Genomic DNA, 18,894 nt, shown 5'->3' with positions numbered 1-18,894 from the left:
CTATTTCTCTAAAGTGTAAGTACTCTCACTATCCAAGTGACTATGGTTCAGAGTTTGGAGAATGAGAACATGAATAAAGAAGAATATTGCATTATCCAAATTCTTTGGTTCCTGGGTTTTGGATAGTGATATTAAGAGTGATCAGCCCTATCTAAAACAATTTATCTAAACATATTAGGTTCTACAATTTAGTTGATAATAAGTTTGACAGTGAGAGTTTCCCCCTAGTTTTTCACTTCTAACATCATCTGAACATTACTGATCACCATAACCATAATATTAGTATATTAATTAAGCTTTTGACATCTGGGAGAGCTAATATGATCATAACTGCTCTTTAAAATACCAATTTAGCATACAAAAACAATTTAGCAATTTTATACTACCCCAAGTGGTATCAAAGGCAAAATCTGACCTATTTTTCACTAATGAGAAAACTGTATCTGCATATTAAAGTTGTCTTTAGGAAAACTGAAAAGGGAAAAAGTATAAATAAGTATATTTCAATGTTTGAACAATAAATGGTTTTATTTCTTAAAACCTTAAAATGATCAAGTTCTCCTACACACAAAAAATAAAATTATAGGAAAAGTTTAAACATGGCTTTGGGACCCTAATTGTTTTTAAAAAGTTATATTTTTAGTTATTCAATAACTACTGGACATAAAACTGTCAGGTCCTTCACATACATTTGCTAAAGATCAAGGAATGCACAAACAACAAACAAACAAACAAACAAACAAAAAACAACCAAAGGTAAGAAAGTGGAAGAAGGGAGCAAAGAGAAGAGAGAAGGGAGGAAATATAGGAAGACAAGCAGCAAATAAGAAAGGAGGGAAAGAAGGGTAAGATAGGAGACAGGGAATGTAGGAGGATACACTAAATATTTCTAGGTATAAGGAAAGTAAAATTTCTAGTAAATCATTATTGAAAAAGAGATCATTGTTGCTGATTTTAACAATATAACAGCTAGAGAAGTTATTTTGCTTTTCCCTTGCAAAGGAGAGAAAAGATGCTGATGAGGAATATGGTAATAATGCAAGGATATACTGAAGAAAAGCCTCTGTGTAGCTGCAAAAGGCAGGAATACAATTAATGTATGGGAAGTTCCTGAGAGATCTATTTCAAGTTCATAGAAAGAAGAATTTTCTAAAAAGTAAAGTTGCATAAAAACGTAATGGATTGTTTTCTGAGTGGTGCGTTATCCATGACTGAAGTTGTTTGATATGGATAGATGACTGTTTGCCAGAAATGCTTTAGATGACCTAGTTCGTAGGACACTGGATATAATGGAGTATTTTACATATGTTGCAAAATACATGTGTCTATATGTCTATGTATCTGAATATTCCAATCTAAGGATATGGTGAAAAGATCATTCATTCTTTTCATACCAGTTTCAGCAAGAAGCTAGCTACAAGACATTAAATGAAATGTTTTCCTTATTTTCCTTTTCTGATCTTAATTATAAAAATTAGAGACTGAAATTGATAGTCCCAAAAATTTCATTCCAGGGGTGCCTGGGTGCTCAGTGGGTTGAGCTTCAGACTCTTGACTTCCATTCAAGTCATGATCTCACAGTTTGTGGGTTCAAGCCCTGCATTAGGCTCTATGCTGGCAGTGTATGGCCTGCTTGGGGTTCTCTCTCTCTCTGCTCCTCCCTCTCTGCCCCTCCCCTGCTCATGCTCTCTCTCTCTCTCTCTCAAAATAAATAAATAGACTTAAAAAATTTTTCATTCTATATTCCTCGTGAATACAAAAGCAGGTACAATAAGGATCATTTTTTTTTTTTTAAAGAAAATGATACAAGGAAGAACAGTTGTTTTTTTTTTAATGTTTATTTTTGAGAGAGCGGGGGAAGGGCAGAGAGAGAGAAGGAGACAAAAGTGAAGCAGGCTCCAGGCTCTGACCTGTCAGCACAGAACCCGATGCGGGGCTCAAACTCACAAACCGCAAGATCATGACCTGAGCTGAAGTTGGAGGCTTAACCGACTGAGCCACCCAGGTGCCCCAAGGAAGAAGAGTTATTAAAACATTCAAGTTTCATGAGATCTAAATTCCAAATTCAGATTGGAATTCAGATTTTACTATTGTTTAAATATGTAATTAGTACAAACCTTCCCTTGGAATTACACTGACCTGTTGTCACCAGTGATGCACACGGCACAAGTTCCTGTTGTTTGCTCATTTTGCTCATAGTAATGAGCATCCACATGGGCTTCAGCAGCTTTCTTCTTCAAAATCTCTCCAAATCTATCTATCCCAATGCATCCAAAAAATGTTGCTGCTTTGTGTGGCTGCTGAATCATCCACTGAAAAACAGGAACATAAATAATTTTAATGGCTCAAAAATATGGTACACATAGAATGGTGGCATAGAAGGGATGCTTTGTTAGATGCTGTGGCTGTTATGAATGGAATTCCAATCCTGTACTAATGCTTATGATAAATGTGATGTAACAACCACATAATATCTTATGCTACTTTTAGGGAAAAAATAGAACACAGTAGTTAAGAACTCAGAATCTAAAGTCATAAAGATTTTCGGTCAGTGCTAACTTGATATAGAAAATTAATGGTGAGTCGCAATAGAAGTATAGTAGCATTGTCATTAAAAGCCCAGGCCCTATAATGAAGACTATCTGGATTCAAATCTTGCTTCTGCTATTTACTACCTAAGTAAGAGCACGTCACTTAGCATTTCTTTACCTCATTTTCCTCACCTATAAATGGAAAAATAATTATAGGTACACCTCATGACAAATAAACAACTTAAGTTTATGCATTGTTGAGCACATTACCCAGTACATAGTAAAAGATATATATTAGCTGTGGTCACTATTATTTTCATACTTAATTCATATATAAATTAAGCTAAACTATGATTAAGTCTAATTGTTTTAAAAATTCAAAACTAGTGTTAAAAATTCTAATATCTCAGTTTCAGTAGTCTTGAACTTTAATTTCCTTGCTATAAAATGACAATGGATTGCTTTTAAAATATATGTTTTTCACTGATATGAACTGTCATCTTTCATAATTAGCTCAAATTCCTGATTTTTCTAATACTTATAGTATCTATTTTAACACTGCCATCTATTTTGTTTCTAACACCAATATAAACAAAAAATCCCATGTACAGTCAAGACAGTAAAATTTTACACATTGCCAAATATTTGAAGTATAAAACAAATGCATGTATAATATGAAACAACATACGCATAAGTACTCTTTCAGACATCACTTGTAATGCCAAGATGTGAGAAATAAGCTAAATGCCCATCCATACAAAACTGGTTAAATAAACTGATAAATCCTCTCAATGGAACACCATACAGCAACTTAAAAATAACCAAACAAGGAAAAGCTTGGAAACAAGCTTTTCCAAACAAGGATTTTCCAAACAAGGAAAATCCATCTATATGGAGTAACTGCCAGGATATTTTGTGAATATTTAAAAAAAAAAGAGCAGAGTTCAGGGGCAGCTAGGTGGCTCAGTCAGTTAAGTGCCCAACTTCAACACAGGTCATAATCTCATGGTTCATGAGTTCCAGCCCCATGCCAGGCTCTGTGCTGACAATGCAGAGCCTGTTTGGGGTTCTTTGTCATTCTCTGTCTCTACCCCTCCCTCCCCACCCCCCATTCACACACATTCTCTCTCTCTTGAAAATAAACATTAAAAAAAAAGAGCAGAGTTCAAAAGTGTGGGTCTGTAGGTGTAAATGTATGTTTTAAGAGACAGTGAGAACTAAAATCATATACAGTTAAAACCTTGGATTGTGAGTAACTTGTTCTGTGAGTGTTCTGCAAGATGAACAGTACGTGATGCCAAACCTCACATGATCACAACTGAGCCAATGGTTCTTTTCCCTCTCTCTCTCTCTCTCTCTCTCTCCCTCTCTCTCTCTCTCTCTCTCTCTCTCTCTCTCTCTCTCCTTCACTGTGGGATTGTGGGTGACTATCTCCCATATTCAGATGCTCAGTTTCAGGCCATGGGGTGTGGCAGAAATCAGTGACCTTTCAGGACGATGGAAGGTGCTCGCAACTCGCACTCTCTTTGTCACTTCAAAGCACCTACAGACAGTCCTTTGCTTTTCCATACAAGACTAAGCTTAGGAATGCTTTGAATGCTTAGGATATCATAAGAGTCTATTAATACTGTACTGTAGTCAACATCCGTGCAAATGTATACAATGGCCCCCATGCATAAGAAGGTTGAAAAGAAAGGCAGTAAGAAGAAGGAGATGATTACGGTGGAAATTAAGAAGGAAATCATTGAGAAGTACGAACTGATGGATCTGAATCGCGAAGAACAGCAAGAGGTTATGGAGGAGATCTCATCTACAGAGGAAGAGGAGGAAAAGGCAGAGGAATCCCTTACTTCAAATGAGATTAGGGAGATGTGTAAAATGTGGGAAACTGCAAAATTTTGTACAAAAGAACCACCTGAATAAAGCTGTAGCAGTGCAAGCAATGAATCTGTTTAATGACAATGAAATGTCACATTTCCATGAAATCCTTAAAAGAAGGCAAAAGCAAGTGTCATTGGATAGGTTCCTTGTTAAAGTTGCATGAAAAGAAATCGATTCCATTGAGCCAATAGACAGCAGTGATTCTGTTAGTGATAGTGAAAGTCATCCTACACAATAACCCTCCTCTCTCTTGTCTCCCTCACACTAGCCACGAAGGTTTTCAAAAGTAAGGGCAAGTTAATTTGTTTATTTTTTACGTTATGTATTTTATCATTTTGTATTATATTACAGTACTGTAATCATTTTTATATGAATATTTTGGGGTTGTGGAATGAATCATCTGAGTTTCCATTATTTCCTATGGGGAAACTTACTTTGATATACAAGTGCTTTGGATTACAAGCATATTCCCAGAATGAATTATGCTCTAAAACCAAGATTTTACTGCATATCCTTTTAGTATATACACATACTCTTTTAGAATTTACATATAATTTTAAGTTTGCTTATTTTGTGAAAAAGAAAAACAGGAAGAACAAACCATAAACTAAAGAAAACGGTTTTCTATCAGGGTGAGTGGGAATGGAATAAAGAAATAGAAACAGAAGAAAGACTCTTCTGAATGTGACACTATATATAGAGTGGCCTTTTGAAATGTTAAAATTATACATTCTTGAAAATGTAATTCAATTTGAATTTGAAATTCATTTGGAAAAAAATGATAAAGTTGAATACAATAGAATCAAAGAAATTAAAGAAAATATCAAATTGTAACATAACCCCATAGGAAAAACGCAAATAACTTTCAACATACTATTACTTTTCAATGTACTAATATAAAGGAACAAAAACCAAAAATATTGGAGAACAGACTATTTGAAATTATTCACTCAGAGGAGCAAAAAGAAAAAAAAAGAATGAAAAAGAGTGAAGAGAGCTTACAGAACTTATGGGACACAATGAAAAAAAATATTTGAATTATGGGAATTTCAGAAGGAGAACAGGAAAAGGACATAAAGTATACTTCAAGCAATAAATGGCTGAAAACTTCCTGACCCTAGATATAGAAATAGATATTCAGATCCATGAGGCCCAAAAAGACCCAAACAGGCTGAATCCAAATAGGGCTATCCTGAGACACATTATAATTAACTTATAATTAAGTTGTCAAAAGACAAATAAAGAATTTTAAAAGCTGCAAAAGAGACAAGTTATATACAAGAAAAAACGCATATGATTATGGGTGGATTTCTCAACAGAAACTTTGCAGGCCAGGAGAAAATGAGATGAAACCTCCAAAATATTAAAAGAAAAAAAAAAAACCTGTTAACCAAGATTTCTGTATCCAGCAAAGCTGTGCATCAGAAATGGAGGGATAAAGACTTTTCCCCCAAAGAAACAAAAGCTGAGGAAGTTCATTACCACTAAACCTAGCTTATAAGAAATGCTAAATGGAGTTCGTTGAGTGGAAAGGATGCTAATTAACATCATAATAACATAAGGAGGTAGCATAAAACTCACTGGAAATGGTAGCTATGCCATCAAAGTTAGATTCTGTAATAGGGTAATTGTGGTGCATAATTTACTTACAACTTCAACTTCAGTTTAAGTTTAAAAAAATGAATGTAGTAAAAATAACCATAAACACAATAATCTGTTATTACTTACACAATATAAAGATATGTAAATTGTGATAGCAATAACCTAAAGTGTGCAGGGAGGAGAAGTGTACAATTTAGCAATTCTAATGAAGTGAAGTTGTTATCAGCTTAAAATAGGGCATTATAATTTTAACATATTTTATATAAGCCTCTTTGTAACCACAAGGGGAAAACTTGTAGCAACTACACAAAATAACATGATAAAAAAGCAAAAGTATACTGTTACCAAAAGACATCAAAACATGAAAAAAGACAGCAGGGTAAGAAATAAGGGACAACATATCTACAAAACAATCAAGGAACAATGAACAAAAATGCCAACAGTAAGTCCTTAAGTATTAATAATTATAGTAGTCTCCCCTTATCTGCAGAGGGTATGTTCCCAGATCTCTGGTGGATGCCCAAAACTGCAGATAGTACTGATCCCTACATATATTATGATTTTTCCTATACATACATATCCATGATAAACTCTAATTTATAAATTAGACTCAGCAAGAGATTAACAGTAACTAACAATGAAACAGAAAAATTATAACAACATAACTGTAGCAATAGTTATGTGAATATCTCTCTCTCTCTCTCAAAATATGTTATTGCATTTTACTCATTCTTCTTCTTGGGATGATGAAAGATGATAAAATGCCTACATGAGATTAAGTAAGGTGAATAACAGGCACTGTGACACATGGAATTATGTTACTGTTGATATCTTGATGATATGACAGGAGGAGGATTATTTGCTTCTAGAACATGGTTGACCACAGGTAACTGAAACTGTGGACAGGGGGTGAGGGGAATACTAATGTACTTTAACATAAACAGATTAAATTCTCCAATCTAAGGACACAGGATGTCTGAAAAAAAAAAAAAAAAAAAAGATCCATCTAAGATGCTGACTATGGGAGACTCACTTCCCATAGTGAGTGAAGGGATGGAAAAAGACATTCAAGGAAACGGTAAAGCAGGGGTAGCTATGCTGATATCAGACAAAACAGATTTTAAACTAGCAATCGTAAAAAAAAAAAAAAAAGCAAAGAAAGTCATTATATAATAAAAAAGTAGTCAATCCATCCATAAGTTTTAACAATTGTAAGTATTTATGGACCCAAAATTGCAGCACCTAAATATATGAGAAAAAAAACAACAACAGCTAAATGGAGAAATGACAAGCAATACAATAATAGTTGGGGATTTTAATACCCCACTTTCAACAATGGATAGACCATCCAGAGAATCAATAAGGAAACAGCAGATTACAATAAAACCATAGACCAAATGGATCTAACAGACATATGTAGAACATTATATTGAAGAAACAGCAGAATACACATGCTTTTCAAGGGTATATACAGTGTTTTCTAGGATAGTTCATCTGTTAGACCACAAAACAAGTCTTAGCAAATTCAACAAGACTAAAATCATACCAAGTATCTTCTTTGACCAAAATGGCATGAAACTAGAAATCTATAACAAGAGGAAATCTGGAAATTCACGAATATCTGGAAATTAAATGACACTTCTCTTGAAAATCCAATGGATAAAAGAAGAAATTAAAGGGGGAATAAAAAAATTTTTCTTGAGCCAAATGAAAATGGAAAAACAACATACCAGAAGTTAGGGGATGCAGCAAAGCAATTCTAACAGGTAAGTTTATACTAATAACTGCTTGTATTAATGAATAAGAAAGATCCTAAATAAACAATCTAATACTACACCTTATGAAACTAGAAAAAGAACAAACATCCCAAAGGTAGATGAAGGAAATAACACAGATTAGAACTAACATAAATGAAATACAGAACAGAAAATAATAGAAAAGATTAACCACACTAAAGCTGATTCTTTGAAAAGATAAGGAAAATTCACAATTCTTAGCCAGACTAACCAAAGGGGGGAGAAAAAGAGAGAACACAAATCATCAAAATTATAAACAAAAAAGAGGGCATTACAACTGATACCACAGAAATAAAAAGAATCATAAAAGGCTACTATGAACAATTATATGCCAATTGGACAACCTAAAAGAAATGGAAAAAATTCTTATAAACATAAAACCTACCAAGACTGAATTGGAAAGAAATAAAAAATCTGAATAAATCAATTCCACCAGGCACCAGGAGACTGATCAGTAACAATAACTATCTAAATAAAGAAAAGCCCAGGGCCAGATGATTTCATTGATGAATTTTACCAAAGATTTAAGTAAAAATTAACATTAACCCCCCTCAAACTCTTCCAAAACTTTGAAGAGGAGGGAACACTTCCAAATTATTCTTATGAGGCAAGCATTATACAAAAGCCAAATAAGGAATCTACTAGGAAAAAAAAAAGACCAAAACAGAACAAAACAAAAAATGGCAGGCCAATATCCCTGATGAATGCAGATGCAAAAATTCTCAACCAATACTAAAAAATCAAATTCAGCACCTCGTTTAAAGAATCATTCATCATGATCAAGTGAGATGCAAGGAGGGTTCAACATACACAAGTGAATCAATGTGATACATCACAGTAACAGAATGAAAGAAACAAATCATGATCATCTTTATAGACACAGAAAAAGCATTTGACAAAATTCAACATCTATGCATGATAAAAGCACTTAAAAAATTAAACATTAAAAAACATATCTCAACAATATAAAGGCCATATATAACAAGCCCAAAGCTAACAATATACTCAACAGTGAAAGATTGAAAGCTTTTCTCTATGATCAGGAACAACACAAGAGTGCCCAGTCTTACCACTCCTTTTAACACAGTACTGAAAATCCTAGCTAGAGCAGTCAGGCAAGAAAAATAAAGGCATCATATTTGGAAAGGAAGAAGTAGAATCATCTCTATTTGTAAATGATGTGATTTTGTACATATAGAAAATAATAACCAAAGGAAAAAAAGCTAGAACTAATCAATCAATTCAGTAAAGTTGCAAGATACAAGATAGAATATCAGTAAAATTTTTATACACTAACAACCAACAAATTTCCTGGAAAAGAATTTTAAAACTGAATTCCAGGGGTGCCTGGGTGGCTCAGTCAGTTAGGTGACCAATTTTGGCTCAGGTCATGATCTTGCGGTCTGTGGGTTCAAGCCCCGCGTCGGGCTCTGTGCTGGCAGCTCAGAGCCTGAAGCCTGCTTCATATTCTGTCTCTCTCTCTCTCTCTGCCCCGCCCCCCTGCTCATGCTCTGTCTCTGTCAAAAATAAATAAACATAAAAAAAAAATTAAAAAAAACTGAATTCCATTTATAACAGTATCAAATAAACAATAAAATACTTAGGAATAAAGTTAATCCAGGAGGTTAAAGATCTCTACTCTTAAAACTACAAGACATTCATGAAAGAAATCAACATGACACAAATAAATGGAAACATATCCTATGTTCATGGTTGGGACAATTAATATTGTTAAAATGTCTATACTACCAAAGCCATCTATAGATTCAGTGTAATCCCTATCAAGATTCCAATGGCCTTTTCTACAGAAATAAACAATCCTAAAATATATACGGAACAAATGATCCAAAGATACCCTGAGAAACAAGGTCAAAGCAGGAGGCATCACATTTTCTGATTTCATGTTATATGGACTAAAACAGCATGGTACTGGCATGAAAACAGACACAGACCAATGGAACAGAATCAAGAACCCAGGAATAAACCCAAGCATATATGGCCAACTAATATTTGACAAGGAAGCCAGAACACTCAAGGGAAAAAAAGTGTCTTCAATACATGGTACTGGGAAAATATGATACTCACATGTAAAAAGAATGAAACTTGACCCCTATCTTACAAGATTCAAAAAATTAACTTGAAATGGATTAAACACTTAAATGTATGACCTGAAATCATGAAACTCTGAAGAAAACATAGGAAAAAACCTCCTTGACATAGGTCTTGGTAATTTTTTTTTTAAATCACAACTAAAGCACAAGCAACAAAATCAAACACAAACAAGTGGGAGTGCATCAAACTAAAAATCTTGTGCATTGCAAAGAAACAATCAACAAAATGAAAAAACAACCTATGGAATAGGAAAAGAATATCTGCAAACCATATATCTGATAAGGGCTTAACATCTAAACTATATAAAGAACCCACAAAACAGCAGAAAAACAAATAATCGAATTTATTTTTTATTTATTAAAAATTTTTTAAAAATATTTTTGAGAGACAGAGAGAGACAGAACGTGAGTGGGGGCGGGGCAGAAAGAGAGAGGGACACAGAATTCCAAGTAGGCTCCATGCTCTGAGCTGTCAGCACAGAGCTCAATGAGGGGCTCAAACCCACAAACTGTGAGATCATGACCTGAGCCGAAGTCAGACGCTTAACTGACTGAGCCACCCAGGTGCCCTCAAATAATCAAATTTAAAATGGGTAAAGGACATGGGCACCTGGGTGGCTCAGTGGGTTGAGCGTCCAACTCTTGATTTTGGCTCAAGTCATGATCTCACTCACAGTTGCAGGATTGAGCCCCACGTCAGGCGCTGTGCTAACAGCATGGAGTCTGCTTGGGATTCCCTCTCTCCTTCTGTCTCTGCCCATGTCTCACTTGTGTGCTCTCTCTCTCTCTCAAAAATAAACTTAAAAAAAAAAAAATCTTAAAAAAAAATAAAATGGGCAAAGAACCTAAATAGACATTTTTCAGAAGAAAATATATGAATGGTCAATAGGTACATGAAACAATGCTCAACATCATTAATCATTAAAGAAATGCAAATTAAAACCAAAATGAGATATCACCTCATGCCTGTTAGAATGGCCACCATCAAAAAGACAAGATAAAACAATAATGGTATGGATGTGGAGAAAAGGGAACCCTTATGCACCAATGGTGGGAATGTAAATTGGTACAGTTACTACAGAAAACAGTTACGAGTTCTTCAAAAAATTAAAAATAGGGGGCACCTGGCTGGCTTAGTTGGGAGAACATGCGACTCTTGATTTCTCATGAGTTCCAGGCCTACACTGGGTGCAGAGATTACTTTAAAAAAAAAGAAAAAAAAAAGGAAAGTAAAAAAAATATTAAAAATATAACTACCTTATGATCTAGCAATTCTATTCTGGGAACATATCCAGCAGAAATGAAAACAGTAACTCTAAAAGATATCTGCAGTGTCATGTTCATAGCAGGATTATTTACAATAGCTAATATATAGAAGCAACCATTAGTGGTTGAATTGATATATACATTACTTTCATTCATGTAGAAAGCACAGTTAAATAATCAACGATGCCTCTTTTATGCAGTAAAATACAAAAACAAAGCCAATAACAAATTTTAGTAAGATTAAATAACTTGATGTGCCATCAAAATAATATCAAACTTCATTCATTGAAAATGAAACCATTATAATGTAATTAAGCCTAATTAAATCAAAGTTTACATGTTCAAACTATAGTCTGAAAAAGGGGTAAAATCAACTAACGACCAGGCTTAAATCTGACTTATAATTCTTTCATAATCAGGACTTAGAAGAATTGAAATGTCTCCATTACCAATCAATATTACTTAAACCTGCAAGACAAAAATGAAAAATAATAAAATATTCAGCAATTTTGTTATAGTTCTATTACTGAATATTTCATCACAGGAAACTAGCGGACATTTGACTATTTATGATATTAGTATATCAGGACACTGACAAAATGTGAGAGCTTTACTCCTGATCAGTGATTTCCATTTAAACCCATCAATCCAAAGTGAGAGTTTACTAGGCTGAAGTAGACACACAGAACAAATAGAAGCCAGGTTCACTGTTTCAAAGCACTTAATAACCTAGCTGAGTAATTAAAGATGCTATCATCAGCTGAAATAGATAAAAAAATAATTTTTAAAAGTTTTAATTTGTTAAGAGTTTTGTTAATATTTTAGTACTTCTCTAACTTTATCTCAAATACAATGTATTACCAATACCTAACCAAACGGTTTCTTACCATTCTGACATCCAGTCAAAAACATTTAATACATATGTACTAGAGGATAAGAAGATGAAAATTATAGTGTCCCTAATAGTCACAACCACTACATTTTCAGATTCTCCAGAAAAGACATTCAACCCTTTTTATAACCTCTTATTATGCTGTTCCTTTTAGCTAAAACAAATTGCCCAGCTTCTCTTTGTTTACGTATGTATAGTACATCCTTAAACACCTATCTTTACCTCCCTGAAAGAGTAACAGGGTCTAGAATTACGTGTGTGTTGTGAATAACTACAAAACAAAACCAGAAGGAAACAACTACAGAATTTTCAGACACTGGACAACAGGCAGAGCAGGACTGTGATCTCTGATAGAAAAGAAACAAGGTGAGCCCTTACATCATGTAGGTTCTCTGCCAGTAGGCAATTTCTAGACTGTGGAGCAGGGAGAAAGAAACCAAACAGAGCAAGGTATTCTCAGTGAAATGAGGGTACAGAGATAAGTGTTCAAGGAGAGCCTAGAGATTAGAAACTGAAAAAGAGTTTCAGAGTACTGTGCTAAAGTCGTTAACTCTTGAGGCTCTGGCTGAATTCCAATCTGTGCATGTTTAAGGAATATATGAGATCACACGGAATCTACATAAATGCATTAGATTTAAAAAGTGAGTTTATCAAGGTCTCAGGCTTCAGTATCAATATACAAAAATCTAATGTAATTCTACATACTATCAAGGAACAGTTGAAAATTAAAGTTAGGAAAACACTGTCACTTACAATTGCATCAAAAAATGAAACAATACTGGGACAAAATTTAAGAAAATGTGTGCAAGACCTATACATAAAACACCACAAAGTTTGCTGAGGGAGGGAAGAAAACCTATATAAATGGAGAACTTTACTATATGCATAGATTACAAAACGTAATATTCTTAACATAGCAATTCTCCCCAAACTGATACATAGATTTGTTGCAACTCCAACCAGTATCTCAATAGGATTTCTGAAAGATAACAAAAAGCTAATTCTATAAATCAGCAGTAAAGGAAAGGGAACAAGAATAGCCAATGGTTGGGAGGTATGTCAGTGTGAAGTAAGCCAACATTGCTAAATCCCAATTTTTTCAAATCTAAAATGTAGATAATATAATCTATGATCTTGTAAGTATATTTCAACAATTAGAAACAGACTAACAAAACATGCAATTTGTTCAGTAATTGATACTATTATAGTTAGATCTCTTTTTTTTTTTTTTTTTTAACGTTTATTTATTTTTGAGACCGAGAGAGACAGAGCATGAACGGGGGAGGGTCAGAGAGAGGGAGACACAGAATCTGAAACAGGCTCCAGGCTCTGAGCTGTCAGCACAGAGCCCGACGCGCAGCTCGAACTCACGGACCGCGAGATCATGACCTGAGCCGAAGTTGGCCGCCCAACTGTCTGAGCCACCCAGGCGCCCTAGTTAGATCTCTTTTATACAAAGAATGAAAGGGCTCACACTATGCTCTAAATAAGTACACTTAATTGGAGATCAAGAAAGCCGTGGCCCTGGGGCACCTGGGTGGCTCAGTTGGTTGAGTGTCTGAATTTGGCTTAGGTCATGGTCTTGCAGTCTGTGGATTCAAGCCCCGGGTTGGGCTCTGTGCTGATAGCTCAGAGCCTGGAGCCTGCTTCAGATTCTTTGTCTCCCTCTCTCTCTGCACCTCCCCCACTTGCACTCTTGTCTCTGTTTCTGTCTGTCTCTCTCTCAAAAGTAAAGAAAGACATGGCCCTAATTGGTAACTTTAAATTTTTTGGGGGGCGCCTGGGTGGCTCAGTCGGTTAAGCGTCCGACTTCAGCTCAGGTCATGATCTCTCAGTCTGTGAGTTCAAGCCCAGCGTCGGGCTCTGGGCTGATGGCTCAGAGCCTGGAGCCTGCTTACGATTTTGTGTATCCCTCTCTCTCTGCCCCTCCCCTGTTCATGCTAGGTCTCTCTCTGTCTCAAAAATAAAAATAAATATTTTTTTAAAACGTTTATTCATTTATTTTGAGAGACAGAGACAGAGTATGAGTAGAGGAGGGGCAGAGAGCAAGGGAGACAGAATCCGAAGCAAGCTCCAGGCTCGAACTGACAGCACAGAGCCCGATGCAGGGCTCAAACTCATGGATGGTGAGATCATGACTTGAGCCGAAGTTGGACACTTAACCGACTGAGCCACCCCAGCGCCCCCCTATTTGGTAACTTTAAATAAATATGTGAATTAGTTGAGTTCAATTTTAAAAGCAATAGTAAAGGCAGAATGTCAACAGAAAAGACCCAGGAGGGAGATTAATTGTAGATGAGGGGATCAGAAAAGGCATCTAGAATCAGGTGACATAATCAATTAGTCTGTGAAGAATGGGTATATTATTCAAAAATGATTATAAACTGGAAAGAAAGTAGAGGCATAGACCACATGCCTCCTTTCCTATCTTAGGAATTTTATCATGGTGTCCCTAAGGCAAAAGAAATTCTGTTTATTAAGTAGTTCATTCCAAAAAACTTAATAAGTTATTTATTTCCTAACAATTTAGCACATGTCATGCACTATAAAATTCTCAAACCATGGAATCAGACTGATTGCCACCAACCCCATTTCTTGTTTCACACTGATTCTTATGCAGTACTTAGGTTTTTTTGTTTTGTTTTTGTTTTTTTCACCATCAAAAACCCAGTGTTATAAAGTATATGATACCACCAAAGAAATGCAGCAATCTGATGTTAAAACAGAAATATCTGAAGCTAGCAGTTCATGTTCTGATAGATGTCACTGTTTTGCTAGAAAATTTAAAGTATCTTGTGGACCCAATGTGGGTTTGTTATAGTACCCAAGAGGCCTTAGCACACAGATGGGGAAACAAGAGTACAGTGTTAACAAAAACAATGAAAAAGAGAAATGAAGGACTATTAGGAGTATAATGACAGAGTGCTATGTGGGAGGGAAGACTAGTGAGAAACGATGATCCAGGCCAGATCATTAAATGTCACTTTAAGAAGTTGAGGCAGCATTCTATAGGTAAAAGGGTGCACATGAGGGTTTTTAAACAAAGGAATGAGATGATAAGAGATGATGCCTCATTAAGGTAAGGAAGCAGGAGGAGAAAATTTACAACTGAATTTAAATAGGTGCTGAAAAATGATGCATTAAGTTTCATATCAAGTGTCTTTAACAACATATAGACAGATTTCTAGTATTGTTAATGTCACCTTCCAGATGAATTTCCTCTTTGCCACCTAATGCAGTATTTAGGACAATATAACTGACAATGATGCTCAAGAGTCAGTCTAAGATAATGATATATACTTTAATTCAATTCATAACAGAATAATGAAGACTGACACTCAAATAATGATACTAAAATAGTTGCAGGACAAGCCAAAGATAAGCAATTTTATATCAGAAAACCCAATGAGGAATTTCAGGAAACAAAAAGAATTTAAATGTCAGACTGGGAAGGAACTGTTAACAAGTAGATTGCAAAGGTTTACGAGGAAATCAAAATTGAAGTAGTTGGTTAGAAACACAGCATATGTCACAGAGCTTAAAGGATTGACTGTCTCAGATGACTGGCATACTACCAAGTGACACAGTGATACACAAAATTTTCATAAATATTAAAAAAATTTTTTAAAAATATTTATTTATTTTTGAGAGACACAGAGACAGAATGCAAGTGGGTTAGGGGCAGAGAGACACAGAATCCGAAGCAGGCTCCAGGTTCTTTTTTTTTTTTTTTTTTTTAATTTTTTTTTTCAACGTTTATTTATTTTTGCGACAGAGAGAGACAGAGCATGAACGGGGGAGGGGCAGAGAGAGAGGGAGACACAGAATCGGAAACAGGCTCCAGGCTCTGAGCCATCAGCCCAGAGCCCGACGCGGGGCTCGAACTCCCGGACTGCGAGATTGTGACCTGGCTGAAGTCGGACGCTTAACCGACAGCGCCACCCAGGCGCCCCACAGGCTCCAGGTTCTAAGCTGTCAGCACAGAGCCTGACATGGGGCTTGAACTCACGAACTGCGAGATCATGACTTGAGCTGAAGTTGGACACTTAACTGACTAAGGCACCCAGGTGCCCCAAAATTTTCATAAATATTATTAAAGAACCCATTCTCCCTCAATAACTAGTATGTTATACTCCTTCCCTGACAAAACTGTTCCATTTCCCTTGTTGGTAGGTGTCCTATTAATAAAAATTGATTCACGATAGTCCTACTATTATCCCCCACAATATTTAGTTGTTTTTCTTGTTAAATACCTGTTAACATTTATTTCTCAGAAGAGATTTTAGGAAACTTTGGCCTACATAAGAAAAAAGCATAAACTTTAGACTCAGATACATATAAATTCATCCAGTTGTGTGACAGTAAATTACATACTCTATCAGAGATTTTATTTTTTACAGAATTATTGTGAGAATTGAATAAGATAATGTAAGCAAACTGCCTACAGTAGTGCCTGTTAAGCAGTATTGATGATGATGGTAATAACAGGGCAGGCACTGAGAATGATAAAACAAAAAAACTCTTAGTCTACTTTCATTCAACTCATTCCATAAATATTTGTTTTCACCTACCAGTCGTTGGACATTATTATAGTAAATAATGGATAAAGCAGCATTTCTCTATCTCTTTTAGAGGCTTCTTTTCTTCTCCCTAACCCTTGGTGTTCTGCAGGCCTGGATCCAAGGATTAACTGCTCTGTCCACCGTACACTTTTTCTGAATTTGATCTAATCTATCCCCACGGTTTAAAGTTCCATCTATATGCTGAGACTCCTCACTTCTATTTTTAGTTTAGACCTGTCTTCAGATTACTGACCTGAATATCCAAATGTCTATGCCACTAAATCTACACATTTCTACTTCTATCTCCATTACCACCACCTTAGTGCAAGCCCATCATCTAATGTCAATTAGACTGTGAAAACTTCTCTAAAAATTTTTTTGTTGTTGAAATACATTCACATACCATAAAAGCTACCACTTTAAAGAGTATAGTTCAGTTGTTTCCTATATATTCACAAGTTTGTGCAACCACCACCACTATCTAACTCCAGGACATTTCATCAATCCAAAAGAAAACCTGTTTCCATTAGCAATCATGCCTCATTCTTCTCCCCACTCCAACTCTCACAACCATTTGCAAAAGCTCCTTAACTCATCTCCCTGCCTTCAGTTCTTTTGTGTGTGTGTTTATATTTATTTTATTATTTCTTTTACATTTTATTTTAATTTCAGTTAACAGTCAGTGTTAATATTAGTTTCATGGGTAAAACATAAGTGCCTTCAGTACTGCTTCCCTCCAATTCACTACATTTTGAGTTCTCTTTCAAAAATGTCCTTTAATAGTTACCCATTTCTCTTGAACAGAGGTCAAGCATAAACAATTTTATGAATGAACCATCAACTGCCTCTCCAGGTTCATGTAATGGTATTCACTCTCTGGAATGCAATGTTCCAGTACCACTCCATTCATATTCTCATCCCATTCATATTTTGTTTCTTGTTCTTTCTAGCTTAGGTTACAAGTCTCACTTTCTTGGGTAAGCCCATGTTTTATGTTTATGTACCGTAAAGTGTATCAATCCCATCATAAAATCAATGCCACTTAATAATAATTTCCTGTTCAACACATTTGTTTCCCTGCCTTCTTTGAAAGGCCTATAGAGTACATTTCTACATCCAGAAGAGTGCCTCCACATTCTGTATACTTAAATATCTGTCACATAAACAAAGGAATGAAGGCATAATCCGTCTTCTTCTAGCTTATAGTTTAGGGTTACACAAAAATTACCCAAAAAAGTACATTATCATTGAGGAGTTTGGGGGAAGATGGTGGAATAGGAAGATCCTAAGGATACCAGAGAGAAGGCCACATCGAAAAGGGCAGGAGAGGTGGAAACATGTTAGTTACCAAATCTCCTGTGTGACTAGCCATAAATGAGAGGGACATTACAAACACGGAAAGGTAAGCGAATCAAACCTCACACCAGGCACCCCTGGCACTGGGGACTTATACTGGGAAGACAACTCCTCATAACGCCTGGCTTTGAAAACCAGTGGGCCTTAACTCCAGGAAAGTTAGAGGGCAATAGGAAACTGAGTCCGCACCCTTGAAGAGCCAGTATATTGAATAACTCAGCCCAAGACACAGCACAGAAGAAGCAGTCTAAAAAGCACCTTGAAGGAGATACGTTGACTAATGTTAGAATGTGTGCCTGAGAGATAGGGATCTGCAGAAGGTTTCTCCCAGGCACCATGTCTCATCTCCTCCCCTCAGCCTGGATGGCTGGGTGCCCAGAGAAGCCAGAGCCAACACCCTCCATCTACCTGACTAGCCTTGGTGCCCAATCCAGCATGCTCCTGTGGAGCTAGTCCTTCCAGGGTGGCTCTTGCCCCACGACACACTGCAGGACACCCCAGCAAGGATAGGCCCCACTCCAAAGTGTCTCCTGGCCTGAAGAGGGGAAAAGATAAGCCCACACAACACTGCACCCACACTTTCTGCAACTGAGCCTATTAGCCTATGTACAGGGAGCAAGCCCTGCCCCACAGTGCAGTAATTTCTTGTACATTGGCCTTAGCAACATATTTATGGATATGGCTCCTCAGGCAAGAAAAACAAACTCTTGGGACTATGACAAAATAAAAAGCTTCTGCACAACAAAAGAAACCATCAACAAAACAAGAAGAACAACCTACTGAATGGCAGAATATATCTACACATGATATATCTGATGATGTATTTAAAATATATAAAATATATACGGAATTTATACAACTCAACACCAAAAAAACCCAGACAATCCAATTAAAACA

The 18,894-nt window shown here is 35.9% G+C and overlaps 1 protein-coding gene across 5 annotated transcripts in view; it reads right to left on the bottom strand.

The window, feature by feature from the left end:
- ADK (adenosine kinase) overlaps positions 1-18,894 on the bottom strand; it is a 524,109-nt gene that overhangs the window by 277,168 nt on the left and 228,047 nt on the right. For all 5 annotated transcript variants that reach the window (XM_025917987.2, XM_086680037.1, XM_086680040.1 and 2 more), the window contains one exon: positions 2,140-2,312. In XM_025917987.2, the coding sequence (XP_025773772.1) occupies positions 2,140-2,312 (173 nt within the window). The remainder of the gene's footprint in view (positions 1-2,139; positions 2,313-18,894) is intronic.

The sequence above is a fragment of the Puma concolor genome, chromosome D2 (assembly GCF_028749965.1).
Source record: "Puma concolor isolate L17-30 chromosome D2, mPumCon1.1.hap2, whole genome shotgun sequence".
Lineage (NCBI taxonomy): Eukaryota > Metazoa > Chordata > Mammalia > Carnivora > Felidae > Puma > Puma concolor.
Note: the sequence above shows the minus strand (reverse complement) of the source record. Positions and strands in the feature narration are given on the sequence as shown.